The sequence below is a fragment of the Phoenix dactylifera genome, chromosome 3 (assembly GCF_051530095.1).
Source record: "Phoenix dactylifera cultivar Ajwa chromosome 3, Ajwa_hap1_PhDact_Kaust_v1.1, whole genome shotgun sequence".
In the NCBI taxonomy this organism is placed as follows: domain Eukaryota; kingdom Viridiplantae; phylum Streptophyta; class Magnoliopsida; order Arecales; family Arecaceae; genus Phoenix; species Phoenix dactylifera.
In genome coordinates, this window is record NC_143192.1 from 46894672 (window position 1) to 46913858 (window position 19187).

General features: G+C 37.8%; 2 protein-coding genes across 6 annotated transcripts; one reads left to right on the top strand and one right to left on the bottom strand.

The window, feature by feature from the left end:
* Window positions 1-5074: 5074 nt before the first annotated feature.
* Window positions 5075-8714, top strand: LOC103716540 (uncharacterized). The gene is made up of 7 exons (XM_008804571.6): window positions 5075-5542; window positions 6112-6487; window positions 6584-6727; window positions 6851-6900; window positions 6978-7035; window positions 7140-7367; window positions 8123-8714. The coding sequence occupies exons 1-7, from the start codon at window positions 5246-5248 to the stop codon at window positions 8191-8193; spliced, it is 1224 nt and encodes a 407-aa protein (XP_008802793.4). The 5' UTR covers window positions 5075-5245; the 3' UTR covers window positions 8194-8714.
* Window positions 7521-19081, bottom strand: LOC103716541 (formyltetrahydrofolate deformylase 1, mitochondrial-like). Of its 5 annotated transcripts, none has more exons than XM_088718673.2 (8): window positions 18886-19080; window positions 18664-18782; window positions 16030-16180; window positions 15621-15694; window positions 15377-15536; window positions 12089-12187; window positions 11907-11993; window positions 7521-7843 (listed from the first exon to the last, which is right to left on the bottom strand). In XM_088718673.2, exons 1-8 carry the CDS (start codon window positions 19027-19029, stop codon window positions 7697-7699), a joined length of 981 nt encoding a protein of 326 aa, XP_088574799.2. In that variant the 5' UTR covers window positions 19030-19080; the 3' UTR covers window positions 7521-7696. The 5 variants fall into 5 exon arrangements, with proteins under 5 accessions (XP_088574799.2, XP_008802794.4, XP_088574801.2 ...); XM_008804572.5 differs by having other exon boundaries at window positions 18670-18782; window positions 18886-19078; XM_088718674.2 differs by having other exon boundaries at window positions 7710-7843; window positions 11927-11993; window positions 18886-19081.
* Window positions 19082-19187: the final 106 nt, after the last annotated feature.

The following is a 19187-nucleotide window of genomic DNA, read 5'->3' on the forward strand; positions in this document are numbered from 1 at the left end:
AACTAAGGTCGCCGACAGCATATGCAAATCAGTGATTCCGGATTCAAATACTTAATTGCCATACACAAGAAGCTAATTTTTTTGGCTTGGAAGCTTGCGGATTGTACGGCAGGATGCAGGAGAAACTGTGGCCTGCAAGCGTAGCACAGAAGATGCAGGATGCTTGCAATGATGCTTGGGCATGACAAGGCTTTGGGCCAGGGTGTCAGTCCATGTATGGGCCACATATGCATCTGCCCCATAACTTTTCTCTGAAAAAAAAGAAAAAAAAAGTTAATGCTTGACATAAAAAGATACAATGGTATATATGCTGTCCTCCAATTTGAAAACAAAGTCACTTATCTAATTGAATCCAATTCATCTCCTTTAGCTCTACATGACAGAGCACGCATCTTGGTTAGAGAGAGAAGAGTGGGGAGAGGAAGTGGTTCTAAGGGTTCTAGCTGAATTTTCAAATACATCTCTCTATCACTACATTGCATGCAAACAAGGAATCCAAGTTAAAATATTGCTTATTAGAATTTGTATCTTAGATGGTTCTTTGCAATACAGGGGCCACGTACTCCCGCATGCACAAATATAACTTGAAACACAGAAGCTCACTGAAAAGAGTGGTGCTCTAATAACAATATAGTGGGATTCTGGCCTTCTATAAATCCTTACTATTTTTTGGCTTCTAGCATCTTAGTATATAATTTTTATTTTCAAATAATATCACTTACATGGCTTTCCACAAATAATGACTATTATAACCATTATACTGATCAATGAAAATTTAAAAAGGATTGCTTCCTAATTTTCTCCATCTAGTTCGGTGCCATTTTGTGGCGGTGTCGCATTGATTCTTTGATGGGGTTGAGGCATCCAAGCCGGCCTTTGGACGGAGCTCATCCAAGTACACAATAGTAATAGTGAGGCGACAAGGTGTTCTCTCGGCTTTCTAAAATGTTGTAACAAGATGATATCACGTGTAATGCATTGGGAAGTGGCCTATATCCTTCGTCATCGCTGGCCAAACTGGCGGCAGGTGCGTAAGCTTTTCTTTTTATTTTTTTTTCCCAATGTTGCAGTGGAAAAGGGAAATGTCCGTTAGAAAAAAAATTCGCAACGTTGACCATTGATTGACCGTCTCAAAATTTATACAGATAGACAAGAAAAAGATTGAAATGCTTGGAAATCTATGCAAAGCGCGGTCGAACGATTGATGTCAAAAGAATTCTTTTGCGTCGAAGAATACAGTTCGGACAGCTCATGTATATCGGAAGACGAGTAGAATTACAAACTGCGCCATCTTACTCACTGCTCAATACTCAAGAAAAATTTTTTAGACATAATTTGTAGCTACCGCTCCACTCCTACACCATGCTGTGTGAGAGCAGCCGTTCCACTGAGGAAAAAAAAAAAAAAAAAACAGGCTGAAGCCGTTTCGGAGTTCCAACCCGCCCAGCGTTCCACAGCCCCAAGGAGGAGGACTGAAAAGAGCGGACTGGCATTTCCTATCATAGCACTCACTAGACGTGTCGGAATGTCGGCAACTTGGGCCCAGGCCAAACGCTTCTTCCTCGTCTTTTAATCCTTCAATCTTTTCCCACACTCAAAATGCCTCTCCCAAGTCTCGGAAGATTTCAGAAAATGCCTCATAGCTGAAAAAACCTAAAGTAACGTCCATGAAAAACCGGAGATTCTGGAAGTAGGAACCCAAAAGGCTACTTATATCACTTTCTCCACCAAGCAAGAGCAAAGATTGAAGGGGATGCCACGCTTATCCTCTTGAAAAGCAATGAATCAGGTCACCAATACCTCATGGCACTAGATTTTAAAGTCTGACCCATAATAAAAAGGGTTGATAAAGTAATGCGAGCTTGCAAGTTTCCCTTTTGTTCGGCCAATAGGGCCAGGACGCATGCAAGTGAGCCGTCCGCTCAATCAAATACCCGCCATATTAGTGGATGTCCCATGGCAGCTAAGGAGTCACCAATCCTCCAAATTTTGATGATGATGTCTCTTCCTTTGCTGCACATGATCTTAAAGAATGTATATAAAATGTTTAAGCAAGAGGAAAAGTTTGACTCCAGTGCTCCACCAAGGTCCCCCTTCTTCCTCCTTCTTCTTCTTCTTCTTTTTTTGTTATTGTTGTGGTGAAACGACAATTTATATAGCTCTAACGTGTCTGCCAAATCAAGAGAAAGTAAAAAATCAAGGATTGAGATATGCCCGCCACCGATGTCCACAAAAACTCTCTAGAGTACCGGACGACGAAGCAAGCGATACAGTCAGCTGCACTGTTTGCCTTTTTGAACATATGTGATATCTGAACCTCACTGAACTCCTGAACCTCACCAACGTCCTCTTGACTTGATTTTGCAAATTACTCGCATGCATCTACATCACATAAAATTGGAGCAAAGTTCGTCTTTATAGTATATAAGACTTCTATGCAAGCAGTGCAGGATCAGATGCAGCTAGTCTGACTAAAATGCTATGGAGAATGGATAGCTTCTTTGGTTGTAAAGGCATCGAACTTAGCTTGTTGTGGTTGAAATTTGTATTGATTGTATTTAAACATTGCCTGCTATGCATCTAAAAATTATATTTAAACTATGCTTGTTATAATCGGATAGATTATATACATGCCCGTCGCATGAGAAAACTAGTATTTTGTTAACTAGTGGAGCCAACCTATTACTTGTCCACTTGTGAAGTGTTGAAAATGAAACCTAAATTTGGATCGCCCTGGTGTCATCCCAGTTGCTCTTATAGGTGGCTTGAGATGATGTGATGAAGAGTAAGAGTGATGAGCAGTTGAAAATTATACATATTTAAATGTTCACGTATGCGTGTGTGTGTGCAGGGAGAGGGAGAGAATATAATAATTATCTATGTTCGTCACTTGCATCCAATTAAATAGCTGATTTCTAAAAGTATTTTAGCCGATATTTAGATGGTAGAAGCTGCTGTTTGTGGCCAACTTGCAATTGCAAACACAAACAATTCCAAGAAAAGAGTAGTGGTCCATGTAGTAGTTATAAATAATTTTCACGGCAGAATCCATCGCCTCTTCCACTGCAAACACGACCTCAAAAGTTCCATGCAAACATGACAATAAAACGCCACGGTTCAAAACGGTAGATCCTTTGGCGACGCATAAACAATTCCAAGAAAAAAAAAGTAACCATCACCAGCCAAATTAGTTCGCTTCCCCACCGAATGTTCCATTCCATCGCCAAACGCCCGACAAAAACAAAGGGCCCCAGAAGCCACCTATCGTGGCTACTCGCGTGACACAAAAGTCTCGTGTTTGATTTATTCGTGAAAATAATTTTTTTATTAAAATATTTTTTTTAGAAACTTGATATTTAGATATATAATGTTTGAAAAAATAAATTTTAAATATTTAGTTAATCGTATAAAGTGGTATATTTCAGCGTAGCCTATATTTGATTAAGTATCTAATTTTCTGAGAATTCTGTATAAAATATCTATTATGCTTATAATAATAAAAAAAATCTTATCTCATTTCAGTATTTTTGAAATTTTTTTCTCAATTTATAATTATTAAAAATTTAATTTTTTTTATATTCTACCTTATTTTTTTTCATAAAATATGAAAATTTTATTCATACAAAAAAATTACTTGCTTATCTCTTGCTTTTAAAAACTAAGATATTTCTTTATTTTTTTATTAATTATTTTTTTTCTCCTCCACTTCTTTTGAAATAAACAAGTAGTAAAATAATCAATCGACCACAATCCCTGCCATCCCTCGACATATTAATCTCGGCAAGCAAGCAAAAGGTGCAGGGAATCATGCGGCAATGCACGAGCTCACGCCGGCTTACCAGGATCATATGTCGCCGAAGTTTTTATATTTCTCCAAAGACCCAAAGGGCAATAATTATAAAGGTAAAATGAACGCAGGTTCCTTGCACTTCTCCATTCGCTGTCTGAGGATTCCAAGTTAAATTAATCAGTATTGGATCACTCAAGTAACCTAATTAAGTAATCCAAACCCAAACTTAGTTATCTAGTTCAATAAGTCAATCGAGTTTTTATGCGGATCACCGATTCAATTGAATTAGCTAGGATGGGTGAAAATTTGATCAAATACTAGCACGAGGGCGTGATTGATCTGTCTCATGTAACAACAAATTTTTTTCTTACCAAATTGACTTGTTGATATCCTTAAGAATTATTCTTATAAACATTTTTAGTTACACTGTAGATAACCATACTAACATAATTATTACAAAATGTTCTATTGTCTATATTGCCTATATATATATATATATATATATATATATATATATATATATATATATATATATATATATATATATATATATATATATATATATATATATATATATATATGTATCCTTGCAAATATGATTTACTGTATATTTGTCTCCTAAATCTCTCTCTCTCTCTCTCTCTCTCTCTCTCTCTCTCTATATATATATATATATATATATATATATATATATATATATTCCCTCAAATCATTCTGTTCTTGTACGGATATTATTCTCTTAGATTTTCAGCTTACAATGTTAATAAATAACAACTTTTAGTATAATCTACTGCCAGTACCTTTTTATATTAAATTTTAAAATGCTAAGATAAAAGGTCGATAAAGCAATTTATACTTAAAATGGTTATTTATTAGTACTATTATCTAAAAATTTAGCCAGAAAAGTATCTATGCAAAAACAAGATGACCCTTCTTTTATCCATCTGTGTGTGTATGCACACACAATATATGTATGTATGAATTCAGGAAAAATATGATTAGCTATATTTGCAAGGACTTGCATGTAAAAATTCAATATTTTTTAATTTATTTATAATTATATATGATATATTATTTTTATGATGACTCTCGAATTAAGTCGTCTGGGACAATCGATCTACTTGGACCCTTGGGAATTCGACGGGCTCGAAATTTCGAGATTTTAAACGCTGCCCCTCGGGAATTAAGTCGTTTGGGACTCTCTCCCCGTATAGCCGTATAGGGACGGGGAGAGTGCTACTCTAGGAACAGTTTTATAGGAGGTGGGGAAGGGAAACCAAGGCTGAAAAAGGGAGCGCAGAGGGATTGTCCGCCCCCTGTCTCCCTTGTGCTCCGTGTCAGTGTGGCCTTCCTCGCTATAAATAGCCAACACCAGAAGCATTTCCAAGTGCCGAGTTAAAAATTCTAGAGGAAGGAAGGAGGAGAGCAGTCTATAATATTAGCATTGGAGGAGGGATGGAGATGGGTTATTTCTTGGGGAGGAAGAAGAGGGGGGATTTACCGAGTCTGGAGAACGGGATGGGAGGGGATGAGGAGGTGGAGGCTGTGAAGATGCCGGCCATTCCTCCGCCGCAGACGCCGAGGGAGCCGATGGAGTTCTTGTCGAGGTCGTGGAGCGTGTCGGCCTCGGAGATCTCCAAGGCGCTCCTCGCCGGCAACAACAAGAGGCACTTCGTCGTTGATCGCCTACCGGACATGATGATCCCCGAGAACTTGGTTCTCACTGCTGCTGCTGCTCAACGTCGGCAAAGAGTAAGCTATTCTTCCGTGACTGCTATTAACCGAAGTTTCGAATTTTCTAGCCGTTGAGAGACCGTCGGTAGTTGAAACATTTTGTGTCTGCTTGGTTCAGATCAGCTGAACTAGTTGTTGGTTATATTGTTTGGACATCAAAACTTTGTCAGTATGACGATATTCTCACCACCTTTCAATCGTTCCGATGGGCTCATATTTTTCAATTTTCAGATGATGAACTGATTATTAAAAAAATCTATTGTATTATAATTTACTTTGAATATAACTCCCAAAGCCAAATAAAGAACCAAATTTAGAACATTTCTCTGCTGGCATCTTAGAAATTATTGGGATGACCAACTTTAGAATTGGCCTTGGCCTAGTTCCTTCGTCAGGTGAGTAGGAAGGTGTTAAAATAGGCAGAATACAACACGCACATCCATGGGTTGAAAAAGAGTTTATGCCCAACGATTCCTATTTGACATCAACAGTCATGTTCTGAGGGCTAATTTTACCCTTGGGAGGTCCTTCTTAAGTATGATTTTCCATTATCTAATCACCTCCGATACATTATGATGACTCTGCAGCCATGCACTGCTTTGAACTCAATCATCACACGCCATACGACAACTGAGAAATGGTTTCACCACAAGGAGCCCAGCTGGTTTAGAGCAACGAAGAAAGAGAAGGTTCGAGCGGAGAGAGCCCGCATCCATGCCGCAGCGTCGGTAGCTGGAGTAGCTGCAGCGATTGCTGCCGTGGCTGCACGCACAAGCTCGGAGAATCAAAACTCAAAGATGAATGCAGCCATGGCCTCTGCAACCGAGCTACTGGCATCTCATTGCATAGAGATTGCAAATCTAGCAGGAGCCAGCCATGAGCACTTGGCCTCTGCTGTTAGTTCTGCAGTAGATGTTAGAGCCCCTGGTGATCTGATGACTCTCACAGCAGCAGCAGCAACAGGTTTGGAGTTAAACAGCTGATTCCTAAGCAAGCACCTTGTTAAAGCTGTTCTGTTCTCATTTTGGTCTTGACTGCTTACCGATTTTGTTCCATCAGCATTACGAGGAGCTTCAGCATTGAAATTGAGAGTGCAAAGAGAAGGAAGGAACAACTCGGCGGTCATCCCTTATGAAAAGAGCCACTTTGGCAGCCCAGATATCTGGTGCAAGGAAGGCGAGCTGCTCAAACGCACAAGAAAAGGTATGATGTTCTTGCTGCGATAATTATTTACCTTTGATCACAGCAAAGAAGTTTTTAAATGCCATAAGGAAGTTCCCAAGAACAGAAGCAACGATAAGATGATGTGTTGCATTCATGTCGCAGGGACCTTACATTGGAAAAGAGTGTCAGCGTATATCAACAAGAAGTCACAGGCAAGGAATTGAAACAATAGATATCACAATTCATTTTGATATACTGTGGGTTCTAATGCAATCCAAAATAATCTCAGGTCATAGTAAAGCTCAAGTGCAAACACATTGGAGGTGCACTTTCTAAGAAGAAAAAGAGTAAGCTCTAGGATTCACTTTCATATTCTTAGCATTCGAGCAATTTATTTGGCCCGCAGAATTGGAGGCTTCGGATTATTCTGACGATAATATATAATGAGCAGGTGTTGTTTATGGTGTGTATGATGAGGTTCCAGCATGGCCGGGGCATGAAAGGGATTGTGCTGAAGAGAGATGCTATTTTGGCCTGAGAACAGCTCAAGGACTAATAGAGTTTGCATGTGAGAACAGGACTAGCAAACAGAAGTGGGTGGATGCAGTGCAAAATCTGCTTCGACAAGTAACTGGTAGTGCAGAGCATGTAAAGCACCACCTGGAAGTACTCAAACTCGGTTAGTGTAGTCTATCTAGCCAGTTTTGTCCACAAAGCCAATATGCAGAAAACAGTGAAGTATATAGATATGAAGCAAAGAAATTTTGTTCTTTCTCTACTCAGAAAGCCCGTATCACTGAATAATTAAACAGCAAGCAGAATAGAATAATAGTAGATTATCAAGCATTCTTCCTCGCATTGATAGAAATGAAGATTATGAAGCATGACACAAGGAAACCTCAACAATGAGAATAAAAACCTAATACAATATCAAAAATAAGTATCCTTCTACAACCGAAGTAATAGAGGAGTTGATACGAAATTGCGCCAGTTTAAAACCAACCTCCTTCAAAATACAACAGTCTTGTTTGTATCACAATGCAACACTCGAAGTTCACAGTATGATTTTAGTGCCTGTGCCAAACATTGCTTCTCAAGGTTCTCTGATTTCTGCACAAAGCTTTGTAAGGTATCTCTGTGAGAAACTCTCTCAACCTGCTTCAAAAAAAAAAAGCATCAGAACTGACAATTAATCAATTTGACATGACTACGAGAAGGTAACTTCACAGCAGTAGGAAGTAGATAAAGAGAGCAAACACGATTTCATATCCCATGTACATGATCTCCTGCCAAAGAACAATGGTTGTAAACATATGACTCATTTTGCATAGCTTCGTCAGTAGACCGTTAGTTGCATGCTTGAGTATACTGTGGTTTTGCACAACAGCCCCATGGATGAGGTAGCAGCTCACATTTCTTCGGATGGTGTCACAGGTTTGAGTTTCCAGAGATTCTTCTATGGATTTGATTTCCATAGGTTCGTCGATAGAGAGCAGGTTGTGTAAAGAAGCACATGAAGGTCAGAAGAACTGGGATTGGCATGGTTGGCTGTGTAAACATGCAGACATCTGGTGATGGGCCGTTTACTCGCAGGTTTGGCCTGCAGGCCTCCGTATCAAGCCAGCTGGGCTCACATGGGAAGAAAGAGAGCATGTCTTTTATTGCATGCAGATTCTTGTTGAACTGCAGCATTCCATAGAACAATAGAACTGAACTTGGGCAAACTGATCAGATGATGCTTCCACAAGATATTTTACTCCTTTCCCCCCTTTTCCCAAAAAGCAATTCTGTTAATAGAAACACTATGTAGCACCAGTTTCTGACACTTAGGATGTATGAATTATGTACTAGCTCACATCAGCGTTTGTCAGGTTCATATGGGCCCATCATAGCATATCCCAGTGATATGCTACCAGCCCTGAGCACATGCAATGCATGTGAGAAAGAGCAAGATAATTGACTATGATCTCGAGATCTTTTAACAGTTCAAATGTGTTAAATATTTCAGATGTTAAACATCTTTCCACTTTTGGTTGCTATTTTTTTTTTTTTGTCTCTCTAAAACCAAAAGAGAAAAAAACCATATCATATCAAAGTGGATGAATTGATCAAAAGGATGAATACATATTTACAAAAATATCCTCTAAAAGGGGGATCATTGAACATGATGGTAGATATGGTTGATGGATGTCCACTTGGCAGTTTGCTTTGTAATATAGCAAGCAATGAAATGGTCGGTATTTTGACATGCTTAAAGATTTCTTCAGAGAAATCTCCCTGAACTATGTTCTCCAATCAGGTGTTCCTGCCTCTACTTCCCAGGACCATTCACGAGGTCACTTTCCAAGTAAAAAGTGAGTGATTTGACAAGATCAGAGTGAATTTTTGTCAAAACAAGGATTAATCCAAACTCCAACAAAATGAACACAGGTTTCAGGGATCCCCCCCTCTTCTGTCTGATTCTAACTTCAAATTTGGATTTGTTTACGTAAAATCAACAACCTGCTGGAGTAACATAAATTTGTTGATTGTTTAATAACTTTATTGATATGTGATTGAATTAAAGATGATTTAACAGAATTTCAGGTGGGAAAAATGCTTTCTCTATTTTTTGCCACTCAACTTTACATGATATGCTGTGGTTTGATGCATAGCAGCACATAATTTTCATATATCTCATAGATTATTATATCTGTCCTTTTCCATTTAAAAATAAAATAGGAAAATTAGCAAATTTTCACCCTACCATTTAATTTTTTACATTTAGTGTTAATTAATAATTAGAAGTGTTTAAATTGCATCACACATCCATGTGCAGTTCTTTTTTTCTAATTTTTACCACAATAAATAACAAGAAGCAGCCAAAATGCCATAAAAAGAAAAAACATACTAATACTCGTGATATATCCCTTTTTTGAAGTAATGTGTGACAAATATTAGCATAATGACGAAGAAACAAATTGTGGAACCTACTTCTCATTTCTAAATTCATGATTGGGTTTATGATGGCTCTCCATGTCTGGACCGATAATTTCCATAGCTTGAGCTCTTGTCAAGGAGAAAAGAGCTTCAAAGTTTTCTTTACTTTCATAAAAAACGTCCTTTTGATAAAATTTTAAACTCCCAGAACATAATCTTTTCACATAATACTCATTAAACTGTTCATACATCCCTCAATTTAACCTTCTCATGGAAAGCCTTGATAATTAGTAGATTAGAGCCTCAAGAAAGAAAACAATGCTGGGATCTTTGCCTTGTTTCATTGCCACACAGAAGCTTGAAGATGTTAATGTCTAGTTATCACAATTTCTACACATCGAAATTTTCCCTATCCTGTGAACCTAAACAATCTATAGTTCTATACTATGGACAAGCTCCATGCTAGTTTGACATTTGAAATCTTCTACTTCAAGTGCTTCGCTGCTGGGCATGGTATCAGAGCCTTACTACTAACACCTGCCATCACTCCTAGATAAATCTGGTATGATGTAAATTATTGGAGTGCCACGTTCATTACTCAGTAACTATCTTTCCATCAGTGAGATAGCTAATCATGGATGCAATAAACCCTAAACCCTAACATCATTTAGTTAGTTTTCTTTTAATATTTTATGCCATAAAATATGTGGTCAGTTCTGATGATTGCTTGAGTTTTTTTGTAATATTGCCCTGTTTATTTGCAATCCAGGTAACAATTTCTTCTGCCCTTTGGACTATTAATTAGGTTCATATCCTGAAATTTAGATTCTTCCATTTCCTTTTTATGTTGTTCCCATAGATGATGTACATATCATCTGAAACTGTGGAACATGCCATCAGGCATTAGCTATCAAAAAATTTGACATGCCACACATTGGAAAAGATGAGATAAAAACACATCAACCTCTGTTGATGCGTGTGTGGATATGCATGGGTGCATGCATATAATATTGATTTGACCCAGCTAACCCACAGATCAACAAATTTAACAAGGCCCTCACTTTAATTGATGTTATATTTAGGGAATAAATTAGAATTTCCAAGAATTGATGTTGGGAGATGATGGTATCATGTTAAAACAAATAAGTGTCAGGGTATGTCATGGCATAAAAAATGTCCTGAGAAGTCCAATAGTTTACCTACGCAACACTGAAAATACTCTGCCATGTAATAATCAGGAGCATTTCTAATGTCCAGTCTTTGTTCTTTCAGACATCTGAGGCCCCATCTACTACCATATCCATAGGAAGAACATGATAGCATTTAGTCTTTATCACTTCAAATTCACACTATAATTGGATATAAGATGCATCATTGACTAAAGCCGTTACAGAGGCCACTTCATGCTCAAATTCTCTCAATTATGCAGTATATTTTTATGTGAAAATGGTGATGACAAGTCAAATACAACTCATGATATTCTTGAATGTAATCAGAACCTTTCTTCGTCTCTGTCCCTGTAGCCCTCAAAGGATGGTGCTGCTAAAAGGAAACACCAAAAGAATTTAAAGAATCGACAATACTGACATGTCTCTGCTTAGCCGAGTCCCATCCACAATCAATTTCGACCTGCACCTACTGCAATATTGATATTTTTGCCAACCTGACTGTCCCAATATATTCAGATTCATGTGGGTTGTTTTTTCGGTTTTTCTCCTCCTTTTGTACATTTAATTGTCAAATTTCTTCTTTTACATGATATTGTCAGATTAAGCATCTCCTTCTCTCTCTTTCTCTCTCTCTCTCTCACACACATTGCCTACTGAATTTGCTTGCCAACTTTGTCCCACTGGAAGAATTTTTAGCAAATAAAACTGAATATGGATATCATGCAGGATATTACACACTATTCACAGAAGACTAGCAATGGTGATGCATGAACTATGCAATCTAACCTTACTAGTTTGATGGATTCATGGTTGAACAGACAGTAGGAAGGACCTTCAGTCATGCTTATTTGAGGGTCCAAAATGCCTATTCTCCAACTGTTACGTTGACTTTACCAGCAAATTTTTGTTCCCTCAATAACAGATTAACTGCCAATTACACATTGCTAAGCGCAAGAATTACAAGATCATGAACCAGTTAATGATTACTCATATTGAAACAAAATTGGTTAGATCTAAAAAGTCTGATGGATGGTCGTATCAGGAAGGTTGTCAAACTATGACACCAATTCATAAACCAAGCATGAGTAAAAGATGATAAGTGATGTGATTACTAATGCTAAGAATATTACCATCTGTTCAATAATTGCACCTGAGTCGAGTTCTTCTGTCACAAAATGACTTGTGGCACCAATCAATTTCACCCCAGCATCAAAAGCCTGACAATTATATTGCAACTTAAAAGATTACTCATGAAAGAGATGTTAAAAGGTAGTTCCAGTTCATATAATTATAAAAAACAAGAATCAAAGACCTGTTTAGAAGGATTCCCACCCTTGAATGATGGAAGAAGGCCATGATGAATGTTAATAATGTCTTTGCCATAGCTCTCTAGAAACCTTCCAGACAATATCTGTATTTTTTGGTAAAATAGTGATCAAAGTTTTGAATGCCAGATATTACTGAAATTGACTTGGGCAGATTTTCAGAAGACAAAAGCATACAGAAAGAAAGCTATTGAGGAATATCCAATGACATGTCTCCACATTGTTTTAGTTGGCTGGAGAAGATCAATTCATCAGTTGAAACAACTTAGAATGCAAATGTTTATGGACAATCGGGCCAAGATGAGATGTCAGATGAGTGTTATGCCTTAGATATTTTAGAGAGCAGAGGTTTTCAGGATCTTTTCCAGGGTTTGAAACCCTAATAACATAGATTTGCATGCAGAGGTGTTCTCCACCTAGGTCAGTATGAATTGCTGGAGAAGATTAACTCCATCAGTTCAAACAGTTTAGAAATGCAAAAGTTTGTGGACAATCAGGCTAAGATGATATGCCAGATGAGTGTTATGCCTCAGACATTTTAGAGAGCAGAGGTTTTTGGGATCTTTTCCAGGGTTTTGAAACCCTAATAAGATAGATTTGCATGCAGAGGTGTTCTCCACCTAGGTCAGCATGAAGTCGTGAAAACATAAAGAGCAAGCTCAGCTCTTTTGTTTGTGAGTATGGGTTCTCTTTCTTGAGGGATTTTCTATTCTTTTATTCTCTTTTTTAGTTTAAACTAAAAAAGAGTGGTACTACTCCCTCTTTAAGGAACAAGACCCTTATTAAGATAGCCCTGTTTCATGGAGATGGTTAAAAAAACAACCTATTGTAGTCTAATTTGCTGAATTTTTCATTAAAATATTTCTTAGTATAACTAAGGAGCGTGTATAAGAAAGCAATCTCCAGCAATTTTTCTGAATCCTTTTTAATCCTCTGAGTTTATAGTGGCAGCCATCAAATTCTGCATACATTATGACAACTATGATATTTTTAACCATTAGCTATTTTTCAAACCTCCCAGTTTGGACAGATGAATTAGAAAATTCTCAAACTAGTAATAGATAGTTGGAACTAAAGAAAGACCAATCTTCCAGAGAAGGCAAAGACTGAACCCAGGCATGAACTTAGTACAATGCACTGATCAAATAAGGAAATTCTGGCCGTTATTTTCCTCTCTATGTTCACTACATCTTTTAATTTATTAGATTTTAGCAAGGAAAATGTATTTCTCATGCCAAATTTTGACACGGGAGGACCATATTGGAAACAGACCTCAGAGAGCTAGGCAACCTGAAATCTAAATAAATCACCTAAAAAAGAAACCATCAAACCTTTTACCATTGACTATAGCTAGAGTTGCATATCACTCACATTCTGAAAATAGTTTAATCACACTAACACTCCGACCAAGATGGGATCATATCACTATTTTGATCAATTGGATGAAACGGCAAGGTTTCTCAACTTGACATGGATTTGCCTATATTGATCTAAACCATCTAATGTTGCATTCATTAGGATGTTGGCATGTTGGCTTGAAGTTCGGCAAACCATATCTATTGAACAAATAGAGTAGACAATAGCCTAAGTTGCCCAGAATAGGTGTTGCTTTTGATGCTTCACTCCAACAATCATGACATATCGAGTGCTATTCATATAGTAAAGATCCAATTTTTCACAAGCGTAGAAAGCGTACTAAGATCAACTATGATTTCGTTCAACACTCCTATTACTTCAACAATCATGGAGAATGTCAAAAAGCATCATGGACATGCTTTTAATCTCTAATGGGCAAACTCTCCTCTATGAACCATCATTAATAAGAAAGGAGTTATTTAAATATAAACATGAATTGAATTGTTATAGATCCTCGGTGGCTCAATTAGTAGATGCATCACATAGTTGCATTATTCCAACATTTGACCCTGAGGTTAAAAATACTATAGTAGGAAAAATACTATTAAACGATCAACTATCAAACGACCCACAGGCAAACTATCTAAGAAAGCAAGAAAGTGGGGAGGGAAGGGAATAGGGTGGGGAGGGAGGGGGACAGGGAGAGAGAGCCTAATGGATAGAAGAGCATATGAAAGTTATTTACTTTGTCAACTAATGTTAAACAGTTGGCACAGAAGTGTCCCCTTATCTCTATTTAACCTCCATCTAGCAGATTAGTTTCAAAGATTTCCTATAATAGCTATCGCCATACTTGCTGATCTAAAATACCAGAGAAGCCTCATCCCTTCTTTGTAGATTTCCCCACCACATGATCTACAGTGCAATTATTTAACAGCAATAAGTTTAAAATTGCTTGCATGAATCAAAAAGTACATATTTTTAAATTTACCCCATAAGAAGTGTAAAATGTGTCCGAAGCAGCACAAGTATGCATTCGATGATTCTTGCTCTTGCTAACTTAAAAATTATCTACTTAGATGCCAAAATAGGAATGCAATCATATATTACTAAGCTTACTGCTGTAAGATTTGAGAGTCGCTGCAATTCTCTTTGCTGATAAACGACTACTCCTGGACCAGAAAATTTGGTCAAACCATCAAGCCATTCAATTTGAAAAGATTTTACTATGTAAGCTTCTACTCCAACCCCTTTAAAATAGTTGACAATATTGATAACTAGTTCCACTGCCCTTTTAATCTCCCAAATAGCTTTGATTCTTCGAGGCTCTTAAATTAACAAGCAATAGAAATGACACTTGTAGCTTCACTTTCCATTAAATGTCAAAGATCTTCAATTCCATTTTTTTAACTTCCCTCTAATCAAAGGATTAAGTACCACTGGCACAGGCCTGTCTCATGCCAATATGTGTCATGTTGACTCAGTACAGACGGAGGGTTGGAGTGCCCAGTACTTCATATTGACCCAGAACCAGTGTTGGTACTTGCTTCGCAGGGTACAAGCTGGGAAGAACAAGTTGGCACTTGGTCTCATCGTGTCCAGCATCTTTAACTCATGTAACTAACCATCAATTCTTTTCTTTTTTCCTTTTGGTCAAGAAAATTCTGACCGTCAATATTGCTTTCTTAGTTTCAGGAGTTGCTGAATGAAATGCTCCCCCCTCCACCCCACATTGCAATGGTTTGAGAAATATAATCCAAATCATATTAGTCTCCCCAATTTTCAGTATAATCAATTCAATAGTAACTAAAGCTAGTGCAACTTTTAGTTTCTAATAGCGTGGAATAATAAAATTATTAGCAAGGACCCTGGATATAATTCAACCAAAAAAAAAGTATAGAAGCAAATTACTACGGTACCTGCATATATCTTGCAAGCACAAGAAAATCAGTATCTGCAACTAATTCCAAAATCTCATCCTCTCTTTTATTTCGTGGAGTTGTCGGCAGGTGATGATATGGAATCCCGTGTCTTTCAAGGAATCGTATAACATGAGTATTCGGAGATCTAACATGATTGCTGTGGTAATACAATACATATTTCTAAGTTAGTGCAGAAAAGAATATTACCGTGAAATAAAATGTTGCTGTATATATGCTTCACCTTATCACACAACTGATATCCACAGGAAGTCTACCCTCCTGCCACCTGTGTAACAAGTCAAACAAGCAATGATCCTACAAAAGCAAATAACCTAAGTTGATAAAACATGGATAAAAGAGGCATAATAATTGAAAACCTAAAATGCTGAGGTGGGGGGGGGGGGGGGGGGGGGGGCGAGGGGGAGGGGGGGTTGGTCCAGTGCAGGGGAGGGTAACAGATCATGAAGATCTCAGCACCCAGCCTCTACCTTGGGATATGCCATTACTAGAATCACAGTGAGCAACTTTTTTTTGTTTTCTCAAAAAAGGTAAGAAATATTTGAGGCCACTGGGAGTTAATTTAGTCATGCATGCCTAAGTATGAAGTATGAACAGTTTTCCTCCAGAAAATTCAACACACCATTTCTCACCTGTTTTGAAGCAAGAACTGCAATCTTGTATTTTGGGTCTAAATAAGGTACTCGCACAACAGATCTTTCTGCATTGAATAACTTGGATAATTTCATGAAGTCATTGTTGATCTCATCTCGCGGCCAACGTGCAGGATGAAATACAAATTCACTGCCAAGTTGCAGCACCATGTACTCTTAGAATAGATTCAATAGCATAAGAAATAATTGAAGCATGTAATCAAGATATTACATGTCTACTAAAAAGATCAAGAAACTATGCAACTTCGAGCAATCAACTATAGTTAAATAACTCATCTTTACATTGGTGATACATAAACCTTAGTGGTAGAGTAGCAGCATATCTAAGTACAATACACTAATAAGCCTTTAACAGATCAATTAAGAGATCTCCGTATGGTTCGGAACTTGAAATGATAATAGAAAAGAATTTTGAGAGTTATGAGAGCTAAAAGCTAGTAGTCTTCATATTCTTGCAAACAACTGCAGAAATTTAGTTTCTACTATTTCCTATAAGGATAATTGATATTTGGAGAGATAAATCATGCTAAGTTAGGCATAACCAAAATCATTGTTACTTTAAGAGAGTGAGAAGTCAATCTTATAGTGCCATAAGCAAGGTTTTAAGTTCCAGCGGGATGGGGGACGTCCCAACTGTCTCGTCCCGTTCCTGCAAGAAAATAGGACCGAGATTGGGTCGGAACTCCGAAACACATTCATGCGGGGGGAGAAGAAGAAAAAGGAAAGAAAGGAAGGAAAGATGAAGAAAAAGAAAAAGTGGAAGGAAATGTGAAGAAAAGAAAAAAGTGAAAGGGAGGAAGAAGAAGAAAGAGGAAAGAAAGAAAGGAAGGAAAGAAGAAAGAAAGGAAACATAAAGAAGAAAAAGAAAAAAAAGAAATAAAGGAATGGATAAGAAAAGAAACAAAAAGGAAAGGAAATGAAGGTAGAATAAAAAGGACCAAAGAAAGGAAGAAAATAAAAAAGAAAAGAAAAGAAAGAAAAAAAGAAAGAAAGAAGAAAGAGAGAGAGATAGAGGATATCTACCAGGATACATGACCAAGACCACTGTCGGACGGGGTGGGACAGTGGGGTGTCCGTTCCATGGAGAAATTGGCCGGGGCATCCCCATCCCACGGGATTTAAAATCTTGGTCACAAGAAGTTTAGTTACAGAATACGAAAAAAATCTTTTTCTTCCTTTGAAAGTAAAGGCAATTATGTATATAGAATCTTATTGAAATGTGATAATTCTTTTTCTCTTAGATTTTTTTTGACTTTTTTTGCATACGATTTAAGGCAATTTAGGGATGTTAAATGGACTTTGGCACATGCTAACTATTGGCTTCGTCTTAAAATAGTTTCTTAAGAATAAATTTTGTTTTAAAAGATTACACATGATGATTTTTATTTTTATTCAGTTCATTTACAATTGATTCATTTCCAATTCCTCGCAACTTTTTATATTCTTAAGTTTTTGAAAGAAAACAAAAAGTTTTGATAATCCATGAAACCATCCAATCTATCCCTCCAATATTTAACAACTTGATCACAATCCTAACAGGCTATATAAATGCCCTTCCGACATATCTGTGTGATGTCTCCCATAAAGTAAATCAAGGCCTGTAATTCTAGTACCGGATATTGTACCAGTACGTTACCCGTTTTGGTACGATACGAATCGGTATGGTACATACATATCCCGTCCAAAACAACTTTTGACCCATTTTTCTTATTTTTTATCTCGATACACTTTGGTACATCTCAGTACGAGTTGATATGCACCATGATACATTTAGGTACAAGACGATACACCTTGTTATAGGGTGGTACGGAGCTTGTATCGATCCGAATATAAGGTTCGTACTAGTTTCGATTCGGTACGGTGTGGTACACCTTGAACCATCTGGTATGGAAGTCCTTGGTGAAAATTAGATAAGAAGTGGATGCAAAGAAAGGGAGCAATAGGAGGTATCAAAAAGGCCTTCAACATCACAACCTTTAAATTCTCATGGAATCCATCCAAAATGTGATTTTCAATTTCCTACGGGACTACAATATCTCTCTCTTGCCTCTTCTTCTTGGTCAATTCCCATTGTACATTCCTTATGATAATATTGGAATCACTTTCTATCCATCTATGGACACTAGACCAACAAGAATCAATCAAAATTGACACATCACAGCTTTCATTTCTTTAGATGTATTGAATATCATCTGTTTTCATAGCAGTAGTTAGGAGGTATTCATCTCCTTGAAGCAATGAGTTTGTCACTTCTTCATCTCCTTAGCATACATTTCTATTATTTAAAGTAAAAAATAAAACAAGGCGATCTTTCAGCTTCATCAGTACAAGTACCTTTAGAAAGTAACTATATTTGACCACACTTGTATCCACTTATACACAGCTTTTCAGGGTATAGAGAAAAAAATAACTCATTAAAAAGGCCAACAACCATCGAATTGGGGGGAAACAATATCTTGATCTCCCATCAGAAATAAATCCCATTTTTTTTCGCCACCTACTTCATATCCTTTTTAATTAAGAACGCAACTGGGCAGCATCAAAGATTCATTGAATAATATTTCACATAAAGGACATTTGAATCAAATGAGAAGAGTGAGGGGAAGTACTGACACCCACCACCTGGAATAGAAGACCTGCTTATTCTCGGGAACAAACACATCCACGCTGTGTATGTTCCCCCCTCGCAACGCAATACATTCCGACAGCTTGGCAACAATCCCAACCACATCCTGCCGACAAAAGAATGAGAACCCTAACTCCCATGATCCCATCCACACTCCCCGTCCCCGTTATTTCCTCCTCAAATTAACAAACAGGAACCAAGAAACGTACCGGGCAGTGGAAGACGTGGATTCCATGGACGGCCGTGGGGGGTCCCGCGGAGGTTTTGGACGAGTGGAGCGCCCTGGAGAAGAAGCTGCTCGCGATTCCGAGGATGCTCGACGAGGAAGAGGACGAGGCTCCCGCAACCACCATGATCTTGGTGTTTTTCTTCCGTTTGGGATTTGGGTCCGTGGCTCCGCGGGTTCAGGGGAAAGTTATTATCGGGTCGGCCGGTTCAGGGGAAAGTTATTATCGGGTCCGCCGTTAGACCGGATACCAGACCGCCGTCGGTTCAGGCCCTGAACCGGACC